Source organism: Zootoca vivipara, chromosome 8, assembly GCF_963506605.1.
Source record: "Zootoca vivipara chromosome 8, rZooViv1.1, whole genome shotgun sequence".
In the NCBI taxonomy this organism is placed as follows: domain Eukaryota; kingdom Metazoa; phylum Chordata; class Lepidosauria; order Squamata; family Lacertidae; genus Zootoca; species Zootoca vivipara.
This window is the reverse complement of record NC_083283.1, coordinates 57,295,141-57,318,115: the sequence shown is the minus strand read 5'-3', so window position 1 is coordinate 57,318,115 and position 22,975 is coordinate 57,295,141. Positions and strand designations below refer to the sequence as shown.

The window sequence follows — 22,975 nt, the reverse complement described above, 5'->3', positions numbered from 1 at the left end:
GCCTCAAAAAAATAATAATGTTCATAATCCAAAAGAAAAAAAAAGAAAAAAAGGGGTTGTAATCCAAAAAAAGGTTACAAACCGGGACACGCACTTCTGGGTTTGGCGTGTTTGTAATCCAAAACGTATGCAAACCAAGGTACCACTGTATTGACAATGGGCTCTCTAGTCTACAGTACCTGGAGGATTCTAGGTTTCACAAGCCTTAAGTAAAAGGTGAATTTCCCCCTTGTTCCATATCCATTTTTACCCCTGCAGCAGAAGGCCATAATTAGTCCCTGAGGCTGGCACTGCTTAATTATTCTCTTTATTTTCCAGGTTTAATTAGAGCCCACTCCTGAGCCCCGATACCCCTTTTTTAGACATGAACCCCTACACTGCCATGCCAAGCACCCTTTGCATGTAAGTGTATACTCCAGCCCAGTCCTATGTGTGTCTACTCGGAATCAAAACCCATTTAGTTCGATGCGGCTTACTCCATGCGCAGCTTCTCAAAACAACCAATTGCTTTGGGATTCTCACGGTTCAGGAGCAGGAGACAAGAAGTGGGTGGGGCTGAGGGAAAGGATCCCCCCCTTTTTTGCCCAGGTTTAGACCGCCTCAAACCAGCAGATGGCTCCCCCCGATCTCTCTCTCCGGCGCTCTCTTTGCTGCTGGATCCTGTGATTTGAGAGGCGAGGGAGGAGGGACCAAGGGGATTGCTACAAATGTCCTTAATTCTTCTTCCACCCGCTTCCCTCCCTCCCTCCCTCCCTGGCCGCGCGCATGGAATCTGTTGCAAATGTAGGGCTGGCAGGAAACGCGGCTGAGTAGAGAAGAAAGTCTTTCTGCTGCTTTAGAGAGAGAGAAAGAGCAACCCTCTCGGCGGCGGCTCTCGCGAGGTGAAGAGGCCGAGCCGGGCGCGCGTGTGGGCGCGCACGAAGCGAAGCCCTTCGCCGGGGCTGGGCTTTTCTCTGCGGGAGTAAGGAATGCCGCCGCCGCCGCCACTACGACGTCCTCCTCCTCCTCCACCCACGCTTTCCGCTTGCACCTCAAGCCAGGAGGCGGCTGCGTGAGGCAGGAGGGGAAAGCGGGAAGGAGGAAGGGAAGGCGAGCCTGACGAGCGCAGACGCGGCGGCGGCGGCGGCGAAGGGGATTAGCGCCGCGGAAGGAGGCTTGCGCTGCGGTCTCTGCCTGGGGGAGACCATTCCGCCCGTGGACCTCTCTCGCCCCCTTCCCCCTGCAGCCGAAATGGAGAGGCGTCATGTAGCAATAATCTTCTAAGTAACCCTCCGGTTTTTGGTCGTCTTCAGCCTACCTATTTTTTTAAGGGTAGAAAGGAGGGAGAGACGCCACCAGCAGCAGCAGCAGCAGCAGCAGCAGCAGGAGCAGGCTTGTTGCCCCTCCCTCTCCTGTTTTTCCTACCCCAAAATAATTGCGTTTTGGGCAGTTGTTTCGTGGCGAGGAGGCGCGAGTTGTCCCCAGCAACCAGCGCGCATACGCACACACACCTCGCCGTGGAGAGAAGACGGGGGGAACGATGACTGAAGAGAGCTCCGACGTTCCCAAAGAGTTGCTAGGTAAGCATGTCCCTCGCCTCCCCCCCCCCAATTTCTCTTCCTGGGTTCATAATGGGCACTTAACTGGGTGAGGTTAGGAGGAGGGGGGGTCGCTTCCTGTGAGGGGTATTAAGGTGAGGGCTAAAGTCTATGCCTGCCTCCCCCCCTCCCCCGACGCCTTCCTCGCCCATATCCTGTTGTCTTCTGCATTAAATGCTCCTTTGGGAATGGGGAGGCGTGGTGGGAAGCTGCAGTTACTTGTTTTCTCTGGGAGACGGGTAGAAAGGTGCGGGTGGTGGTGGGGCGTCTGTAAGCTGAAGCAGCTCTCGCTTCCGCCGCCCGCCCCCCTCCCCTTTTTTTGGCATCGCTGTTGCTGGAGGAGATTTGCTTACGGGGCGGAGGGGAAGATTAGGCAGCCTTTTAACTAGGCAAACGGAGCGGAGCTTTCGGCATCTGTGAGCCAACTAAGTGAAAAAGCCATATTTAACCCTCTCGAGGGACTGAAAGGCGGCTCGTTTCTCAACGCCAGCATTTCCTCGCCACCCTTGCCCTCTTCCCAACTAGCCCCATAGGAACCTCCAGTCCGAGCGATGATCTCTCACCTCCTGCTCTTTCACAGACGCATGTCGAGTCCCTTGCGCGCGAAGAATGTAAAAGGGTTCCTGGATGATTCTATCGCTTGGTGGTCTTGCAAGGTTGCGTGCGAAAAGTGATGCTTAAAAAGCAGTCAGAACCTCCTAGCATTTCCTTCTCCGATGCAAATAAGCTCCAGAATGTTTTGCTTATGGACATTGCTTTGCTGTGCAAGCCAAGCTGCTAGGCGGATAGGCTAAGATGCACAGGTGCATAAGGAGAGGACTGCCAGAGCATCTGTTGCTGTTCAGACTGTGGATAGGGAGATTTCAAAAAGCCCCTTCCCTGTGTCTCAATTTGCAAGGGGCTGGGGGCCAATATGGCTGGCAGTTCAGCCCTTGTTGATTAAAAATATATCCCTGTGAAAATTATTATTTATTGGGGTAAGTGAGTCTCTTTAGGCTTTTATGGACTGCCCTATAGCCAAGTTCCCAGGACAGTTTACAACAAGGTTTAGTTACTTATTATAATATTGAATGTGTCATATCAGTAAGGCTCACGGGGTGTGCAACAATATTTCCTTTGCCTGGTCCACCTCAAACATGCCATGCAATTTCATGGGGTTTCCATTTTACAGAGAGGGAACTGAAACTGATTCTTGGTATGTTACTGTACTTGCGACTATGTCTCGCCAAGTTCAATGAAGCTTATTCCTTCATTAAGTGTGCCCAGGATTGTAGCCTGAGGCATAGTGGTTTCTCCAGTAAAAGGCAAGTCTTCTTATCCTTCCAGATGCAGCACATCTTTTTATCATGACTATCCACCATTCACTGCTCTTCTTCCTCTAATCTCCTTACTGCTAATGCAAGTGCATATATGATGGCTGCTGGGCATAAGTTGAGGGCAATCCTTTTAGGCTTACCTGCATATGTTACTTAGTCAAATGCAAATGAAAAGAAACGTTTTGAAAAAATATACTGTGTGGAGGAGCATGAAAAGGAAATGAAGGCCCTATTCCACACAATCCTGATTAATAACTTTAGACCATCCACTAATATTACCCTGGTGAAATCAGATAGCCAGATCCTGGCAGCAGTATTTGCTGCCAAATGTGTTCCAGATTGCAACCCATTTGTTTTGTTGACCCATATTACTCAATGGAATCTATTAAGTATCCTCACCTGTACAGCTCTGCTCCGGATTTTGTTTACTGTGCTAGAATGTGACACAGAAATGGATCCCTCAAACTGTTTACCTCTCTCTCTCTCTCTGTTACATTTCTCAGCTGCCTTATCACCTACTTTGGATAAATGACACTATTACTTGCTGTGCAAATAATTCATACTTCAGCAATGTCTTGACACCTCTGGCAGTGCATAGATAGTTAAACTCATCATGTATGTAATGATTCTGAATCTTTGGATAGGAAAAAGAGTTATTGTGCATGGGTAAATAGTGCAGGAGCACCTTGGTTTGGTTATTGTAGGATGCCAGAAGAGAAATCTGCTTGTTTCTTTTTATGTACATAATGGGGTTGGCGGCTTTTTAAAGAAAACTTACCCATTGATTACAGGTAGGTAGCCATGTTGGTCTGACGTAGTCGAAACAAAAAATAAAAAAAATTCCTTCCAGTAGCACCTTAGAGACCAACTAAGTTTGTCATGGGTATGAGCTTTCGTGTGCATGCACACTTCTTCAGAAAAGCTCATACCTATGACAAAAAAGCTCATACCTATGACAAACTTAGTTGGTCTCTGAGGTGCTACCGGAAGGAATTTATTTATTTATTTTTTGTTACCCATTGATATACGGGCGGGGAAGCGTTGGGTATAAAAATAACAATATTTCAAACTACGTATCAGGTAAAATTGAATCATTTGTTGCCAACTTCTAGATGGATATAATGTCTAAAAAGGCAGACACTTGCATAGATTCATATATAATGAGTTATTAGGCTGCATTGCTCATCCAGGAAAACAAAAGGTGAGCTGCCTTCTATTGTAAACATAAATTAGATGTTACGTTTAATATAATATGACTTACCCTAACATCTGTCAACTTTCAGAATTAAAGCTTGATCCTACACATGTGTGTGTTCTTGAAGGTATTCCTATGTCTTCAGGGTGGATCAACATTTCCTCCAGTTTCAGTGAGTGCAGGTGCCTTGGTACTTTGGGCGGATCGCCTTGCAGCAGTGATACCTTGCTGTTCTGCACTGTAGGCTAATGTGTTATAAGAGACATGATACCAAGATGCATTAGTTAAGTTGCTTGAAGATAGCCATGAAAACATAATGGCATATATTTAAATGTATAAAACCTAATGCCAAATAGCTTAAACAGTACTGTGGATGTCCTCCCCTAGGCATTTTAACATATTGAGCAATATTCATTAAATTAATTGTATTCTCTGGGCCTTGTTGATGACCCTGCAGTATCTTTGGCAACATATTACTGTATTTTGATGGGTATTGATGCAAAGTCTTTCCTAGGAGATGAATTTTTAGTTAACCACATTGAACTGTGGCTGCTGCTATCTTGTTTACTGATGGGGGTGTAAAATGGTGGCATCTTTCTGTTCTAAAGGCGTTTTCGTCTTGGATTGTGGGTTGAACATGTGCAGCAACAATGATGGTGGTATCCATGTTGTCTGCAGGACGGCTTCCAACCAAATGAGGATGTTTTGATGCCCCCCCTTCAATTTTTGAATATACCTAGCTTTATAGTCTATTCCATGACTTCAGTACTTGATTTGCATGAGTTACTTACCACTGTTAATATTTAGACGATCCAATTTGTAATTTAATTCCCGTTCACTCACTCACGGTTTGGTCCTTACGAAGTCTTTATTTTGGAAGAATTGGCCGCTTTCGTCCTGCAGTCCTGCAGCTTCACGCCTCAAAAGTTAGCGATGGGTTGCTTGCTGCGTCCGGAGCTCCGATCCCCGCACTCTGGGGGGGTTCCGATTGAGCCTTGCCGGGGGGGTGGAGAACTCCAAAAGTCGACGTCTGCCAAGCCCTCAGCCTCCAAAACGTGTGATTCGGAGTTTTATGGGGTCCGTCTCGCTGGGACAGGTTCCCCCTCACTTTTGGGCGCCGAGGTCTGCTCCGCGAGCAGATCTCCGACTGCAAATGGCGCTGCTGTGAGAGCTTTATAAGTGAAGATGAACTGTTTGTAGTACTTGCTTTGGCTGTTGAGTAGATAGCTTGTGACAAATTCTTTCCCCTTTCCACACACCCCAAATCTGGTGTCTCGAGGCAGTCACATGCTCCTAAATCCAGACCTGTATGACTGGTTCTGGTCTGGTTCTTGCAGAGAGTGATAAAAATATGTGAAATTGAGAATGAGGTTGGTTGAGGCCAGTGACAAATGGTATGGGGAGTGAGCAGGCTGGGCATACCGGTAGTTTTTTTTAAGGGTGTATCAGCGTGGCAACTTTCCTTGCATTTGGTTCGGTACTTCAGTGCTAAACCAGGAATGTTCCTCTAAGACAGGCATCCCCAAACTGCGGCCCTCCAGATGTTTTGGCCTACAACTCCCATGATCCCTAGCTAACAGGACCAGTGGCCAGGGATGATGGGAATTGTAGTCCAAAACATCTGGAGGGCCAAAGTTTGGCGGTGCCTGCTCTAAGAGGATTCCATACTTACACTTTTAAGTACCAGTACTGTAGTCTGCCTGCAACCTGCATACTTTCATGAGTACTTCAGGGGATGGAGATGCATCCTGTTTGTGAGACTCCTTTTCAAGGTACTCTACTAAAAATCGACACAGGCCCTAGGAGACTGAACTCCTAGACTGAGATCCATTCTATGTTTTGGAGAGGCCATTCTACAGCTCTCAGATAAGAACACATAGAACTGCTTTGATGTTGCAATCTAGAGGGTGAGACAGCTTGCATTTACCATACAAGGCACTGGATCTTATTCGACTTCCAAAATGTGAGAGCCTGCTGTGATTATGAATGAGATCAAACATTTGAGTGCCTCAGTATCTGACTACTTTAGTTCATACCGGTAGACGTCTTTCTCTGGTAAGAAGAGGAAGTAAACCTATGCTTTCCTCTTTAGACTTTTCTTTGTTTACAATGTATTATTTACCTAATGCTCAAACGACAAAGGAGTTCAGATTTCCAAAGTGCAATAGAGAAGGTATAGGCATGTGTGGTTTGACTGTTTACTAAGAACAGTGGAAACATTTAGCTTAGTCATTTAAGTTTATTTGGAACAAGAGCATTGCTTGGCAGTATAATAGTAGCATAATTTCATATTTACCTTACTTCTTAGCAATGAAAGCAATTTTATATTCTTCACTATTTCAGAAAGTGTCAAGGATGTGATTGGGAGGAAGATAAAAATTTCAGTGAAGAAGAAAGTTAAGCTAGAAGTCAAGAGCGACAAAGTGGATAACAAAATATTGGTAAGTACTGTATGCTCCTTTGCCCTGATGACAATGTTCTTCATGTTGAACAAGTTATTCCAAGCCCTCAGAAATGATGTTCTTTTAATTTAAATGAAGGGGGCCACCAACTGGGTTTGCTAGATTCTTGCTCCTCTTCTTGAAAAAGTTGCCTGGCTTTTAAAGTTTCTCATTTCCTCTGTATTGTAGTTGTAGGGGGAGGGGTCAGAAAGAAAAGAGTTAGGTTGTACAGCTCAGGTGAAGAAAAACTGGCATGTAACCTCCCCTCACCCCACTTCATGCTTGTTGCAGGTTCTCAGTGTGTGTACCTGAGAAGTAGGGGAAAGGAAGAGAATTCTGTAATCATGGTGGCAGGTGGGCAGAAGCAATGGATTTCTCTCCTTGCCTGTTTCAAAGCTCTGTCTTGTTAGAAACTTCTCCCACTTGGGAGAGGGGACAGTCATGTTGATCATGGGCTCTTGCTAGAGGATATTTGGAGGCCTGACAATCTAGATTTGTGCCTAGTATTATCAAGTTAAGAGTACAGCAGATAAAGACAGATATCTACAGTATGTTCAAATTAATGTTAATGCAGGCATGCTCGCGTAGGAAGTTGCCAATATGGTGCTTGAGCTCTGTAGCAAGAGTACAAAACAGAGGGAACGCTTCCCAAATATTTCCCCTTCCTTTGCCAAAGTCTGCACAGAGGAACTCTCTAAATAATTCAAATAATTTAAAATTATGTGTACTAGAGGGGTTTTGGGAGGCTTTGGGCACAACTTGTTCTGCTTGTGTAAAATGTTAGGGAGGGAACACTGAAGTTCTGCCCCTTAACTACTGGAAATAATGCTTAGCCTACTACTTCAGATCTCTCACCAGGCTTTGTCCACATTTTGAAGTCCTTTTTTATATTATTAATGTCTTAAAACTTACTTTTTAAAAAGGTAAAAAAAGAGCCCATATTGTTGGTTTAATTTTGTGTCCGGTGCTAATTTATGTGAACATGAATTAGGATTGTGAAATTTACATTACCCTACCTGTAGGTTTGTGCAGGAAAAATTACTCTTTCGTTTCTTCAGGTTAATTACTTTGATTTTTTTTTTAAGGATCAAGCAGAAGTGTAATTGATTTTTATATTCAGTTGTGCACAACAGCAAAATTGATTCCTCCAGAACAACAGTTTTGAAATTTTGTTCCACAATATGTATATGTGTTTACATAGGTGTGAAGGAGAACAGGGTGTCAGCAGAAGCAGTTTGTATTATGACTATCAGATTCACGGAATATTTTTGAGCCTGATGTATTGTAACACAACAGCTGTCATAGACTTGAAAGATTTCCTGCCAGCTTATGCATATCAGATGCAGGCAAGAAGCAGTAAGCTTCTGTTCCAAAAGTGTTAAATGCTTACTCCCCTATGAACAATTCGATTGCTTTGTTCATTTGGAGCATACTTACTGAGCATTAGTGATATTAATAAATGCCATACCTCTTTCTGGGATCAGCTACTTAAAGAATTTGAAGTATCTTATATGCAATGTCTCTGCAAGGATCTCTCCCTCTCTCTCTCTCTTCCTGTTTCCCTCCCTCTCTCTCTCTCCCCAAGAAAACCATGACCTTAAATTCTACAGTTTGCATTCTCCCTACTTCAGGTTTGGAATATGCATGTTGCCTGATGGAGACTATTTGTCTTAAAATTATTTATGCATTTATGCATTTGACTGATCAGTTCATTCACATAATAGAATGTGAGTGACTTTTTGACTTGCACAAAATTATTGCTGTTATTGGTGCTAGATGATATATTTGCAGCATTGCATTTCTGTTGGACTTATTGGGAAACAAGCTAAAGTTTAGTGCTTTCACATTTCCTTATCACCCTTTTGCACTTCTCACTGCTAATTCTGCTTATTCTGCTATGGGTGTCCAAGTACAAAATATGGGTACTGTTCATTAGACCATAAACCATGCGTATAATTAAAGTGCTGCTTTTATTTGTCAAGAAGTGGCAACTACGGTAGGAAAGTTCTGTTTCTTTGTGTTTTGCATAGAAAAGCAGCAGTTTAAAGGTGTGCACCATTATTGACTGAAGTGTACATATTTTGTAAATGGAAATATTGGAGTATTCCTGACTTTCCATGTGCAAGTTGACTTGTGTTAAAAAAAATGGTATGTGATGTTAACCATAGTTCTTCAGTTTGCACAAAACGTAGTTAAGTAGAAGCAAAAGCTTCTAAACTCTTCCAGAGTGTGTGACTTTGAGGCTTACTTATACTCTCTTATGTCACACTATACTGTGTTTTTAGCATGGTGCGGGCATCTTCCCTGTGGGCTAGCCCTCATAAAAGTTGCTACCTATAGGGATCCTAAGTTACATTAAGGCTAAAGTTGAGGGTTGAGTACAAGTGCCAGTTTAAGAGTGTTATCTTAGTGCCCCAGAATGTCTACATTATGGCATTATGAGCAATGGGTAAACGAAACTTCGAGTAACATATGCTTTCAGGTTATTTCTAAAGTTTTTAAACATTTTCAAACATCTTGGACAAAAAAGTAAGGATCATTCTCATGCTAATGGTAATTCACTGCCTTCTGCTTGCTGTTTTTTTATTTTGAAGTCAAAAATAGCTTGGAGTTATTCATTAACTTGGACTGCTTCACTAAGAAATTCCAAACAGGAATCTACATGATTGAATGGCCCTAGGTGCCTCACATTACAGGAGGAAAGGTGCTACATAAATGTAATAAATAAATTATGTTCACTGAACTATTTACAAAATGGCAATGGAGCAAGTGTTTGTAGGATCGCAGCTTGAATTCTTAATAGTTGGATTTTTAGGGTTACCTTTTTGTGTGTGCAGATTTTGACTTTCTAAACATTCACATAAGTTTGGGAGAAAAGGAAAATGAATATTGGGTTGTTTCTAAGTTCTGTCGCTAATCTATACCACAGTCCCCAATGGAAGATTTTATCCTCACGTACTATTTGCAATCATTTGGTTTATTTAGACGTTCAGCACTTCTTCTTCTTCTTCTTCTTCTTCTTCTTCTTCTTCTTCTTCTTCTTTCAGTTTTCATACTCTGCTAGGTCTTGCTTTTGGGGGGTTATTGCTAAACCTCATTTTTTGTTCCAGTTTGTTTAATCTCAACCGCTAGCTTCTGACATGGCTTTGGTAAAGACCAGTGTGCTGTTATTTTACTCCTTAGGGAAAGCAGTCTTGGTAACTAATTTTCAAAGTCATGATCTATTTAACTCAAGGAAATAAAAATAACATTAAGTAGAAGTGGGGATTTGGTTATGGAACAAAACCAACATGAATATATTATAAGACAGCTGTGTTGGAGTCAAGCCATGCAAAGGTTGCTAATGCTAAATGACTTAAATGTTACAGTGAGGCCCCAAATGGAGATTGTGAAAAAGCACTTCCATGCGGCAGTGCTCAATGTTGTTTAAAAGTGTTTTCTAGTAGGTATTATTAGTGCAATTGTATTCAGTGTGTCCATGTCATCTCTGATTGTTATAGTATTTATTTATATCCCGTCTTTCTCGTAGAGCCAGGACTCAAGGTAGCTTACAAAAATTGAAACAAACACAGATAAAGCACAGGAAGCTAAAAACATGAAAAATAATAGTTAAAAAGTAATTAAAATACAATGAAATGAAAACAATTTAACCTCCAAATCTATTAAAATACACACAGTAAATATAGCACAGCACTATTAAAATGCCCTTCCTTAACAGCAGTCAGTTCCCCCAAGCCCTGATGACTTGAATGACTATAATGTCACATGTGTGAATACAGCATTTTCATGCTAGCACCAGCCACCAAGGACAGCAGACGTTACTGGACTTAATTTGGCTAAATCACATACGGAGGGACCTTAACATCACAATTCTGATACAAAGTATTTCTCTGTTCAAGCTAATTGCCTGCACAACAAGGATGTATCATGTTCCAGTCAGTACTCTGATACATATCTTCATCAAAATCTGTAAACACACCTGTGTTGGCTTTAAATTAAGGGAAGGATAAGGGAATGCTTAGAAATTAAAGCACAAGGACCCAGACCACTAGGTATTTGTAGAAAGTTTGGTTGGCAGACTATTAGGTGACTAGGAAATTCATATGGAGCAAGATTCTTCAGGAAGAATTGTTAACCGTTTGAGAAATTTGGAAGAACCTTTGAGTTGAAGGAAATAGAAGCGCAAAGTGAGAGGAAAATCAATAGTGAAGGTTGTCAAAGATCTTAAAATGCCTTATGAACTTACTGACAATTATGGTCTCTGGCTTAGTGTCTTGTGCATGCTGTCTAGGGAAGCCTGTTTCAGTAGGATAAATGTGCATGCTGATTTGATGATATACTCTGTGAGAGTGATGGGTGATTTTAAATGTGGGTGAATAGGTGGGAAATATGCTGCCTTGAGATTGCATCCCATTACAGCTTTTGCCACTCTTTTGTTGACTATGAGGGCCACTCCATTTCTACTACGGGATTCTTGCCCACAGTAGTAGATATGATAGTAGTAGATATGACAGTCAGCAAAAACAAGACCTGGAGCTGACTGTAACTCAGTAGTAGATATGACAGTAGTAGATATGACAGTCAGCAAAAACAAGACCTGGAGCTGACTGTAACTCAGATCATCAGCTTCTTATAGCAAAATTCCAGCTTAAACTGAAGAAAGTAGGAAAAACCACTGGGCCAGTAAGATACAATCTGAATCAAATCCCTTATGAATACACAGTGGAAGTGAGGAACAGGTTTAAGGATTTAGATTTGGTGGACAGAGTGCCTGAAGAACTATGGATGGAGGCTCGTAACATTATACAGGAGGCAGCAACGAAAACCATCCCAAGGAAAAGGAAATGCAAGAAAGCAAAATGGCTGTCCAACGAGGCCTTACAAATAGCGGAGGAGAGGAGGCAAGCAAAATGCAAGGGAGAAAGGGAAAGATACAGGAAACTGAATGCAGATTTCCAAAAAACAGCAAGGAGAGACAAGAGGGTCTTCTTAAATGAGCAATGCAAAGAAATAGAGGAAAACAATAGAATGGGGAAAACCAGAGATCTGTTCAAGAAAATTGGAGACATGAAAGGAACATTTCGTACAAAGATTACCATAATCAAGGACAAAAGTGGTAAGGACCTAACAGAAGCAGAAGACATCAAGAAGAGGTGGCAAGAATACACAGAGGAATTATACCAGAAAGATATGGAGGTCTCGTACACCCCAGGTAGTGTGGTTGCTGACCTTGAGCCAGACATCTTGGAGAGTGAGGTCAAATGGGCCTTAGAAAGCACTGCTAATAACAAGGCCAGTGGAAGTGATGATATTCCAGCTGAACTATTTAAAATTTTAAAAGATGATGCTGTTAAGGTGCTACACCCAATATGCCAGCAAGTTTGGAAAACTCAGCAATGGCCAGAGGATTGGAGAAGATCAGTCTACATCCCAATTCCAAAGAAGGGCAGTGCCAAAGAATGCTCCAACTACCGCACAATTGCGCTCATTTCACACGCTAGCAAGGTTATGCTTAAAATTCTACAAGGCAGGCTTAGGCAGTATGTGGACCGAGAACTCCCAGAAGTGCAAGCTGGATTTCGATAGGGCAGAGGAACCAGAGACCAAATAGCAAACATGCGCTGGATTATGGAGAAAGCTAGAGAGTTCCAGAAAAACGTCTACTTCTGCTTCATTGACTATGCAAAAGCCTTTGACTGTGTCGACCACAGCAAACTATGGCAAGTTCTTAAAGAAATGGGAGTGCCTGATCACCTCATCTGTCTCCTGAGAAATCTCTATGTGGGACAAGAAGCTACAGTTAGAACTGGATATGGAACAACTGAGTGGTTCAAAATTGGGAAAGGAGTACGACAAGGTTGTATATTGTCTCCCTGCTTATTTAACTTATATGCAGAATTCATCATGCGAAAGGCTGGACTAGATGAATCCCAAACCGGAATTAAGATTGCCGGAAGAAATATCAACAACCTCAGATATGAAGATGACACAACCTTGATGGCAGAAAGCGAGGAGGAATTAAAGAACCTTTTAATGAGGGTGAAAGAGGAGAGCGCAAAATATGGTCTGAAGCTCAACATCAAAAAAACCAAGATCATGGCCACTGGTCCCATCACCTCCTGGCAAATAGAAGGGGAAGAAATGGAGGCAGTGAGAGATTTTACTTTCTTGGGCTCCTTGATCACTGCAGATGGTGACAGCAGTCACGAAATTAAAAGACGCCTGCTTCTTGGGAGAAAAGCAATGACAAACCTAGACAGCATCTTAAAAAGCAGAGACATCACCTTGCCTACAAAGGTCCGTATAGTTAAAGCTATGGTTTTCCCAGTAGTGATGTATGGAAGTGAGAGCTGGACCATAAAGAAGGCTGATCGCCGAAGAATTGATGCTTTTGAATTGTGGTGCTGGAGGAGACTCTTGAGAGTCCCATGGACTGCAAGAAGATCAAACCTATCCATTCTTAAGGAAATCAGCCCTGAGTGCTCCCTGGAAGGACAGATCGTGAAGCTGAGGCTCCAATACTTTGGCCACCTCATGAGAAGAGAAGACTCTCTGGAAAAGATGCTGATGTTGGGAAAGATTGAGGGCACTAGGAGAAGGGGACGTCAGAGGACAAGATGGTTGGACAGTGTTCTCGAAGCTACGAACATGAGTTTGACCAAACTGTGGGAGGCAGTGCAAGACAGGAGTGCCTGGCGTGCTATGGTCCATGGGGTCACGAAGAGTCGGACACGACTAAACGACTAAACAACAACAACAACATGCTGCCTTGAAGTGGTGTACTCCTCTTTTCAACTTCAGTTGGCAGCCTAAACATCGATGATGTTTAGAGAATACCTGTTTATGCCATTCCACAGTAGAGGACATTCTGTCCAAGTGTTTTAGCATTAGCAACTTGTTTTCTCCCTTTCCTGTTTCTGGAAGTTATTTTCAGTTCCTTGCTATTTTTGTTTGGCCTTAGGTAAATTCTTAAAGTTGAGATATCTGTTAGGATTATGCTGGTCAGCTCAAACTGAATTGTAACACCACTATCTAGCTTTTATTTTAACCATTTGGCTTACTTCTTTTTAATTTGAAGAATGTATAAACTGCTTAATCAAAGAACCCATATATAAAATCAGCAAGATTTAAGGCAGATATACATAACTTCTTACATGTCCAGATAGGCTTGCTGAAACAAGTTTTTTGCAGGCATATAAAACAACATAATGAAGGGGTCTGACTAAGGTTGATAGGCAGGGGGGATTCCCAGAGCATAGGTGATGTCACATTGAAAACTCAACTTCCTGTAGATTAAGAGCAAACATTCTTACAAGAGTGCAAGTTCAGCAGATTTAAGGGACTGAGTAGACACAGGGGGGCAAGGCAGTCCCTCAGGTAAACTGGTCCCAAGCTACAGGTAGGTAGCCGTGTTGGTCTGAGTCGAAGCAAAATAAAAAAATTCCTTCAGTAGCACCTTAAAGACCAACTAAGTTTATATTTTGGTATGAGCTTTTGTGTGCATGCACACTTCTTCAGATACACTAGAAACAGAAGTGTCAGACCCTATATATATACAGAGGGTGGTGGGGGTGGGTGGGAATGGGAGATGGGCTGATGGGAGTGGTAAACCTGTAGATGGCTGTTAATGGCTGCTGATGGCTGCAATTAGTCCTGGGCTGAGGTGCTAAAGAAAGCTTGATCATGCATAATGAGATAAGAATCGAATTCAGCAACATTGTGTATGCCATCAAATGCCAACGGTGCCCTTCAGCTCTCTATATTGGACAAACAGGCCAAACCCTACGCCAAAGGATAAATGGACATAAATCTGACATCAGGAACCATAAGACTGAAAAACCAGTAGGAGAACACTTCAATCTCCCAGGACATTCTATACAAGATCTCAAAGCAGCTGTTTTATTACAGAGAAATTTCAGGAACAGACTGGAAAGAGAAGTTGCTGAATTGGAAATCATTACCAAGCTTAAAACCATGGAAGCACCTGGGATGAATAGAGACATTGGTTTCTTATCTCATTATGCATGATCAAGCTTTCTTTAGCACCTCAGCCCAGGACTAATTGCAGCCATCAGCAGCCATTAACAGCCATCTACAGGTTTACCACTCCCATCAGCCCATCTCCCATTCCCACCCACCCCCACCACCCTCTGTATATATATAGGGTCTGACACTTCTGTTTCTAGTGTATCTGAAGAAGTGTGCATGCACACGAAAGCTCATACCAAAATATAAACTTAGTTGGTCTTTAAGGTGCTACTGAAGGAATTTTTTTTATTTTGGTCCCAAGCTGTTAAGGACTTTATACACTAATACTAAGATCTGGAACTTGGTTTGGGAGTGAATTGGCAGCCAGTGCAGAACTTACGAAGGTGTAATACGCTCTTGATTTCTTGGCTATTTGGCCCTTAACTCAATGCTGCTATTCACTTCATAATTATAATGTGCTTTCTTGCTGTTTATTTGTTTATATAATAGTTTTTTAAAAATTGCAGTACTTGCCCTGGGCTGCTTCCCTCGCTGTCATCAGTTTCCTCTCAGTGCCGTGAGTAACTTCTTGCTCTGTGCTCGCCAGGGCTAAGGAAAACTGTCATGTTCTTTCAGGATTCCTTCCTAGTATGATAACTAATTTTAACATGGTAAAAGGAAATAGAAGTATGCAGATAAGTCAGGAGCAGGACAGAAAACTTCTACAAACTTTGTGTGTGTGTGTGTGTGTGTGTGTGTGTAAAATAGCACCCAGCATATCCATATTTTAAAAGTCCTGGGGCTTTGGCTTGTTTCAAAACAAACAAGATCCTGCAATACTTGTTGGAAATCGCACATCATTCCTCTCTTTCGTCCTCTTTAATTCCATATTTATCCCACTCGCACTTAAAACCACATCTCTTCTTAGTTATGATCTCCCATCTATTCTATAAGTGAATGACAAGGGAAAAACATATTTGATTATAGAAATGTAAGAAAATTAAAACAATGGATGCAAACAAAATTCTTCTGTGCCTCTCCCTAGCCATGAGTCCTACTTAAATAAATACTTAGGTGTGTTTCAGAAAGTGCCTAGCCTTGACCTTTAGCAGACTGTCAGTGTGGCAGTCTTCCAGAACTGGGGTGAAGCCATGCTGTTATAGGTTTGTCAGGAAACTACCCTGCATGGCCTGTCATTACCATGATGAGATGCTGGGGGGGGGGTTAGGTATGAGAAAGAGCTGTGTGGACTGCTTTGTTATACAAGTGCCATTGAACTTTGCACTTCACTTTTACTTCACTCCTCCCATATTAAGAATGAGATGGGTTAGTAGTAGTTATTTTCTAATTCCAGGAGAAGCATCTTTAACTTATCATCTTTCCTTCTCCCCCCCCCCCCCCAGTTTGTGATGCCACGTTCTTTTGGATAGTTCCCTTCATCTTTTTGCATTGGTTATTCAAAAATTGAGACAATTGTGGGTACTTGGCATTCATCACTTACTACAGAGAAGTCTCTAAGCAACTTACAGGGTTAAGAGTTTTTTTTAAAAAAGGCACAGCACGAAATGAAAAGTAATACAGTGGAACCTCGGTTTACAACTACCTCTGTTTACGAACGCCTCCGTTTACGAACGCCACGGACCCGGAAGTGTTTACATTCGGGTTCTGCGGCGTCGGATGCACAGCTCGCGCATGCGCAGAAGTGCTCTATTGGCGCTCCACGCATGCGCAAAAGTGTGCCTTCAGGGAGCGAATGCCTCCGTTTACGAATGCCTCCGTGGAACGGATTGCGTTCGTAACCGAGGTTCCACTGTACATTCCAATAAAAACTCATTTCATCCATTCATGAAAAGAACACACACACTAAAAAGAACAACAGGATTTTAGTAGCAAGAACATTCCAATTCAGTAGGCCATCAACCCTCTTATCATACTTCAACAAATGCCTGGGAGGCCAATCTGTGAACATTCTTTGTGCCTAGTTGCATCACACCTGTCTTTCATGTAGCAGAAGTGGCTAAGAGACTGAGCAATAAACCAAGAAATCGCTGTTTCAAATCCTTGCTCTGCCATGAACACATGGCCTTAGGCAAGTCGCTCACTCTTAGCTGTTAGGCACCATCAGAAATAAAACAATAATAGTAGTAGTGTTTGTGGTGTGTGTGTGAGTTTCTTAATTTCTACTTTTAGTAAAACTAGATTTGCCGCCATAAGATAGTGTTAACAGATAAAAGAAGGGATTGCCTTCTGTCAGTGGCAGTATGAATCAAATTAATCATTTTATTATTAAAATCTGTATCCTGCATTATCTTTCAACAAACGCAAAGCTGCAAACAGTACACAGAATCACCATAGCAAGAGCAGAAACATCAAAAAGCTGTTTGTTAAAAAGTGAAAACAAACCCCAGTGCACCAGGAGGAACCAAGCACAAAGGGCAACTAGTCCCAAAAGGTCCTCTTGATGAGCCAGGGTTTTGTTTTGTTTTTTAACCTGGCATTCGAAGCACACAGTATCTGGGGAGGGCATTCCATACAGTTGGCACAGTAATTGAGAAGGCCATGATCCCATCAGATATTAGTTGAGGCGCTTGGCCTCAGATGTTGAAAAAGGTGTGGAACAATGTACAGGTGGGCTCTTTAGGTATTTGGGTCCCAAGGCATTTACAACTTTAATGCAAGGAAGAAGAATAAATGCCCAGTAAATTGAGTCCAGATAATCTGTGCAAATTAAACAGGTACTTTCTAGTTTCTGGTAGTGACACTTTGCACCATATGAAGTTTCCAGATAACATTGAAGGTCTTACTTGATTTTCTAGTACAGTACATGTGGGGCATTGATTTAAAAAGCCATCTTGCAAAGTCTGTATCCTTGCATGAAATAGATTCATTTTGTAATTTTCCAGTGGATATAGGAGTCTGTGTTACATTGTAATTTGGGCATGGTTATGTTTGTTTGAGGTGCGATTTGGATTTAATTAATAGGTCTAGAGGGGGAAATCATGCCCTTGTGAGATATTGCAACTGCTGCAACAACTATCTTCTACTTGTAATCCCAAGTCAGCAAGCGAATTTTAAACATGATGCTGGGGCATGCACCTTATGTTGTATCTAAACCGAATTGTCAGCCTCTGTGTGTTCGTTTGCCGCTGCAGCACTTGCTCTGGATCCTTGAAATGGTATTTGCATTACTTAAATAAGGCGACTCTCTTTAGATATGATGTCAGGCATATGTGACTTTGCATGGTTAGTTAGGGCTTTAATGTGCAGCATTTTCCAAGTAAAGAGCCCAGAAAAGGGGAGAACAAGGTGATGCATTGTTTCAGCATCACTTCCCCAAAGCAGTAGAGAGAGCCTTGGTAAAATCATTACTCTGATTAGAAGCTAGATCAGTCATTTACAGAAGAGTTCTCCTCCCCCACCCCTTTTTCCTTACCTTGCTTTTTCCCTTAAATGGCAAGCTTTGGGAGAAATGCTTCGTTTCTGCAGGCAGACTGTTTCCAGGTTTCTTTTTAAACATCCAAAATGCTCAAGCAATCTAAATCGCTTCAGAGAGATCCTACTTGGACAAGCCCTTAATCTTTGGTTCAGGATACATCTGGATCCAGATTTTAATGGAAATCTTATTTCTATGAAGCCTTTAGATCTATCACATCGATACATTTAATAAATCTATAGGCTGGGTAAGATTTTGGATTGATGGAAGTCATCTGCCATGGGTGGGAGCAGAGCCTGGCTCCCATTCAGAAGTGGTACTGCCACTGCCCACCACTAATAAATGTCTTAACTTGAACTGGTCTACAAACTAGAATTGGGAACTCAAGAAGGTTCCTTTTCTCATGTGACTTGAACCTCTGATTCAAAATGCAAACAGTTGAAGTATGATGGCTGACCAAGCTGTTTCAGATATACGGTAGTCCTTAAACCTGTTTCATTTCCTCCAGTGTAGTTGCCCCATAGAAATCTGTATAGCGAAAGCATATCAGACAAAGACCTTGGGAATATGACCTTCAGCTCCTTGGAGGAAGGGCAGGATATAAATGAACAATAAATAAATAATTGCATATAGGGCATTTAATGACAATTCTAAAGACCTCACCCTAACATCATCTTTCAGTATGCCTTCACTTTCTTTCTATGCATATTCTGTCTCTCCCACAGCTGCTCTGTGTCGTTCTGCATAAGTTTCATTTAGCCACTTTTGAAGTTTGTAGATAAATATGGGGCATATTCCTCCCCACCTCCATTTCCCAGATTTTTTCAGCCCTTACATGATTGCACGAATTTCATTTTATAGATACCTCAGGTTTTTATGTGAAAAGGGGAAGATTGAAAACTCATTCTGGGGTGGGGGGTGGGGAGAGGAAGTGAGGGGTTTTTTGGTTTACAATGGCAAGAAAATACTTTGTCAATACATGTTATTGACCTCTTTGCATGTCAGAATTGATGGGCTTTTAAAAGCATGTGTGTTTTCTTTTCTTCTTCTTTTTGCTATTTATGCTGGTGACTGACTGTTTGGGCTCTGGTTCATTGACAGTATATTGTTTCTGGGCCATGCCCTTGACTTAAATTAAAGGTAAAGGGACCCCTGACCATTAGGTCCAGTGGTGACCGACTCTGGGGTTGCGCGCTCATCTCGCATTATTGGCCGAGGGAGCCGGCGTATAGCTTCCAGGTCATGTGGCCAGCATGACAAAGCCGCTTCTGGTGAACCAGAGCAGCACACGGAAACGCCTTTTACCTTCCCGCTGTAGCGGTTCCTATTTATCTACTTGCATTTTGATGTGCTTTCGAACTGCTAGGTTGGCAGGAGCTGGGACCAAGCAACGGGAGCTCACCCCGTCACAGGGATTCGAACCGCCGACCTTCTGATCAGCAAGCCCTAGGCTCAGTGGTTTAACCCACAGCGCCACCTGGGTCCCTTAAATTAACATACCGGTAATAGGAATAGATCATCTAAGGGCGTGTACTTCCCCCAGACATTTGTTTTGAGTAACTGATGTTGAGGGATGGCTTCCCACTTGAAATATTTGCTCTTAGTATATATGTATGTTGCCATGTATATATTGCTTCATTGGTTTTGTTGAGTGTTGTGGATTACTAATATCTTCTTAATAGGAAGATATTGGTCTCTATAACCTTCTGATGTGTTCTTCCCTTTTTGCATTAACAACTGGGGGGGGAGACTGTCTGCTTACCTAATGCGGTATAGTAAAATAGGTGCTTGGTTATCTTTTGATAGAAATATGTACTGGCTTTGAGGAAAAGAGGGGAGAAATTGTGTCTCTAAGTCAGAATTTTTGACATCTCAGTTTTCTTTCAGAAACGTGGCTCTTTTTCTAAAGTACACTTTTGCAGAAACTGATGAATTACAACATGGGCTTGCCAGAGGGATGAGTGTACACACACAGCATTCTGCACCTCCCTGCATTTCTGAAGGGCTACACTGTTAGAACTGACTTTTTCCTAGGGCATAAACAGGAAGGACTGGCTCATGTTTTGTCAGATGTTTGGCAGGAATGAAACAAATGGACTCAATAGTGGTTGTTTTTTTGTTTTTTTGTTTTAATGGCCAAGCCAGAAAAGAGCAGCCTTTGAAAACTAGGTATCTCATAAGTGCCAAGTAGATGAATCCTATAAAAAACTGAACAATGAGCTTTAAAGAAATAAAACTTGCTTTATCTTGATTGCCTAGTGTTAACAGTGTGTGCAGAGCATTCGGCACACATTCTGCGTCTGGAATGTTGGTTTGCAACATTAACATTTCAAATGGTAGGCAGCCGTAGAGGATTTATATCTGGATGATAAAAGTGCCAGCAAAAGGTTTTAAGGAAGAAAGGATAAAAGGAGTTAAATGATAAATGATTTGTGTATCACTTGTACCAGCAGGTCTTGAATCACTATGAAAATAGATGTGAAGCATAGTGAAAAACGCACTTGTTGGTTTTTAAGCTGTTCCACAAAACCAATTCCAACAAGTCAGTTTCCTGGGGTAACCGGTTCCTGCTGTATGTGGCAAGGAGAGCTTTGCCCCACACAAAATGCAGATAGTGTGGCTGAACTTGTTGCCTGTATGGGGTCTGCCATGCTAGTTATCGCTTAATGCTGCAGTCACTTCATGCTGGACTGCCCATGCATTTATTCACCTTTAATGACTTCACCTTTGTAGGAAATTGCCGTGAGGAAGACAACAAGGCATTTGCAAGCAGAGCTGTTTATTTATTTCCCTATCTTTACCCTAGCATTCCCAGCCTGGTGCCTTTGCTCAGGGTGGTGTGGAAGTTTAGAAGACCAGGGAGGAGCTTGCCATGGGCTTACCATGTTGTGTAATCCAGGGCCGATATGCCTTTCAGAGTTAGGTTGCTGTACTAATCTTGGGCTCTCCACATTTCCTTTTTCCTATAGAGTAAATTCCCCTGCTTCATCACTTCATACTGTCCAGACGACTGACAGCAGGATGTGCCTTAAAATAAATTAAATGTGGTTTCTTTTAAAATTCCTTTTGGCAACCTGATTTCACCTGAGGACTTCATCTAAGCTGCTTATTTGCTGTGGCATGCTCCAGGGGAGTTGCTGATTCAGTTATGAGTGGGGATGATCTAAGCCAGGCATCCCCAAACTTCAGCCCTCCAGATGTTTTGGACTACAATTCCCATCTTCCCCGACCACTGGTCCTGTTAGCTAGGGATCATGGGAGTTGTAGGCCAAAACATCTGGAGGGCCGCAGTTTGCGGATGCCTGATCTAAACTCTGGAATAGAGTTCGTGAACTCTGTGTAGATTTCTTTTTGACATTGCTACTTTTTGAAAGAGAAAGTTGACTTAAGAATAGGGTAGAGATGGTGACATAAACCACAGAACTGACTTGCTTTGAGGGGTTCCTGGGCAAGTTATCCTCTGACCTGGCTGTTCAGCCATCCTCCCAGTTTTGAGGCAACAGTGGGAAAGCCCAAATGAATCCCTATTCTTTTTTGAATTATGAAGACATGTGTTGTGCAGTGAAGGAATGACTGAGGATCTGGGGACACCTCGATATTCATTTCCCCACTCTCACTGGAGTTTTGGCTTTGGCTGCTCATCTAAATGTTAAAAACCAAACAAACTGGTATCAACCCCAGTTGCTTCGCCATTCTGGGCTTCTGTCTTCAGCAGTTGTTTTGGACCTCCCTGTGCCTAGGCCTGTAAGTCAAATTCTACTGGCACCAGTAATGACAAAGTATATGTGTATAAATATGAATGAAAACATTGCAGGAAATACATTTCAGGCATATGATGGTGTATCTCAGAAAATACAGGCAGTTTTTGCTATGAGTAGTGTGCATAAACATGTTTGAAATTTAGTGGGTAACATTCTTAAAAATAATCTAAAGTTACATTTTATTATATGTTTTAAATCTTTTGCAACCTTATTATTTTCTCAATTGTTGTTTGTAAAGAAAGGATGGGAAACTTTTGACTTCTGAGGTCAACAGTAATAAATATGGCACAGTAGATCGTTCAGGTTAGAAATTTTCCTTGGCGCCACCATTAAATTAACACACACACACTAAGCAGAGCCATGTTTCAAGTTCTGGTTAAAAGCAGACTTTGGTTAGCAGTAGCTGTGATGAATAGAGATGCCAGAATAACCCCAAACAGTGGGGGAATGCAGGGCAGATTTTCTACTGAGAAAGACAGCCATTGCCCTTACAATTAAACATTGTTAAGGAGCATGGAGTGTTGTGTCTGCATGGGCTCCTAATCGCTGTGTTTTGAGGAATTCTACTGACTTGGTGAAGGACAAGTTTGGAGATAAAGGGCCTTTCTTTTTTGGACACACTGTATGTTGTACCTGAAGAGAAACTGGAAGCAGTGTGGCAGTTGTGAATATTGCCTTTAGTGAAAGGAACATGGGTCATTGCTGCTGCTGCTGCTGCTGCTGCTTTTCCTTCTTTGTTAAATTTACTGTTGCTGCGGATTATTGATACATTTCTGCGATATGTGCCTGAGGTGTCTTTTTAAAAATTTCTTTTAATATTTGCTTATAAATACATAAACCCCCAGCTCATAATAAAATATTGTGGTGATGCACCTCACATTAAAAATTCACTAAAACATCATAAAATGGTTAAGTACAGGATCAAATTTATTTATTTATTCCTTTCATATCTCGCTGTTGAACAAATGTGCTGATACAGAGCTGGCCAAAAGTCGGGCTGTAGCATACTTGCACCAGCTGCAACTTCTGAACCTACCTCAAGGGTTGAAGGATAGAGCACATTGCAATATTCCAGCCTAGAGATTACCACTGCAACACTGTTTCCAAGCTGTTCCTGACAGCCGTCATTGGTGTACCAGTGGAAGCAGAAAAAAGCACTCCAGGCTACTATGCCTCCAGTGACTCCTGATGGGCACTCCCAACAGTTTCAAGTGGATGTACCTGACAAGGCAGTTTCCCAATGCTACCCTCCTCTGTGAACCTGTGATTCTGTTCCTATCTACA

At 42.3% G+C, this 22,975-nt stretch overlaps 1 protein-coding gene across 2 annotated transcripts in view; it reads left to right on the top strand.

Moving 5' to 3' along the window:
- The first annotated feature begins 645 nt into the window (after positions 1 to 645).
- CARMIL1 (capping protein regulator and myosin 1 linker 1) overlaps positions 646 to 22,975 on the top strand; it is a 131,268-nt gene continuing 108,938 nt past the window's right edge. Inside the window, exons 1-2 of one of the 2 annotated variants that reach the window (XM_035125236.2) lie at positions 646 to 1,559; positions 6,432 to 6,529. In XM_035125236.2, coding sequence (XP_034981127.2) covers positions 1,520 to 1,559; positions 6,432 to 6,529 — 138 coding nt within the window. In that variant the 5' untranslated portion in view covers positions 646 to 1,519. The remainder of the gene's footprint in view (positions 1,560 to 6,431; positions 6,530 to 22,975) is intronic. The other variant, XM_035125237.2, reaches the window with a different exon arrangement.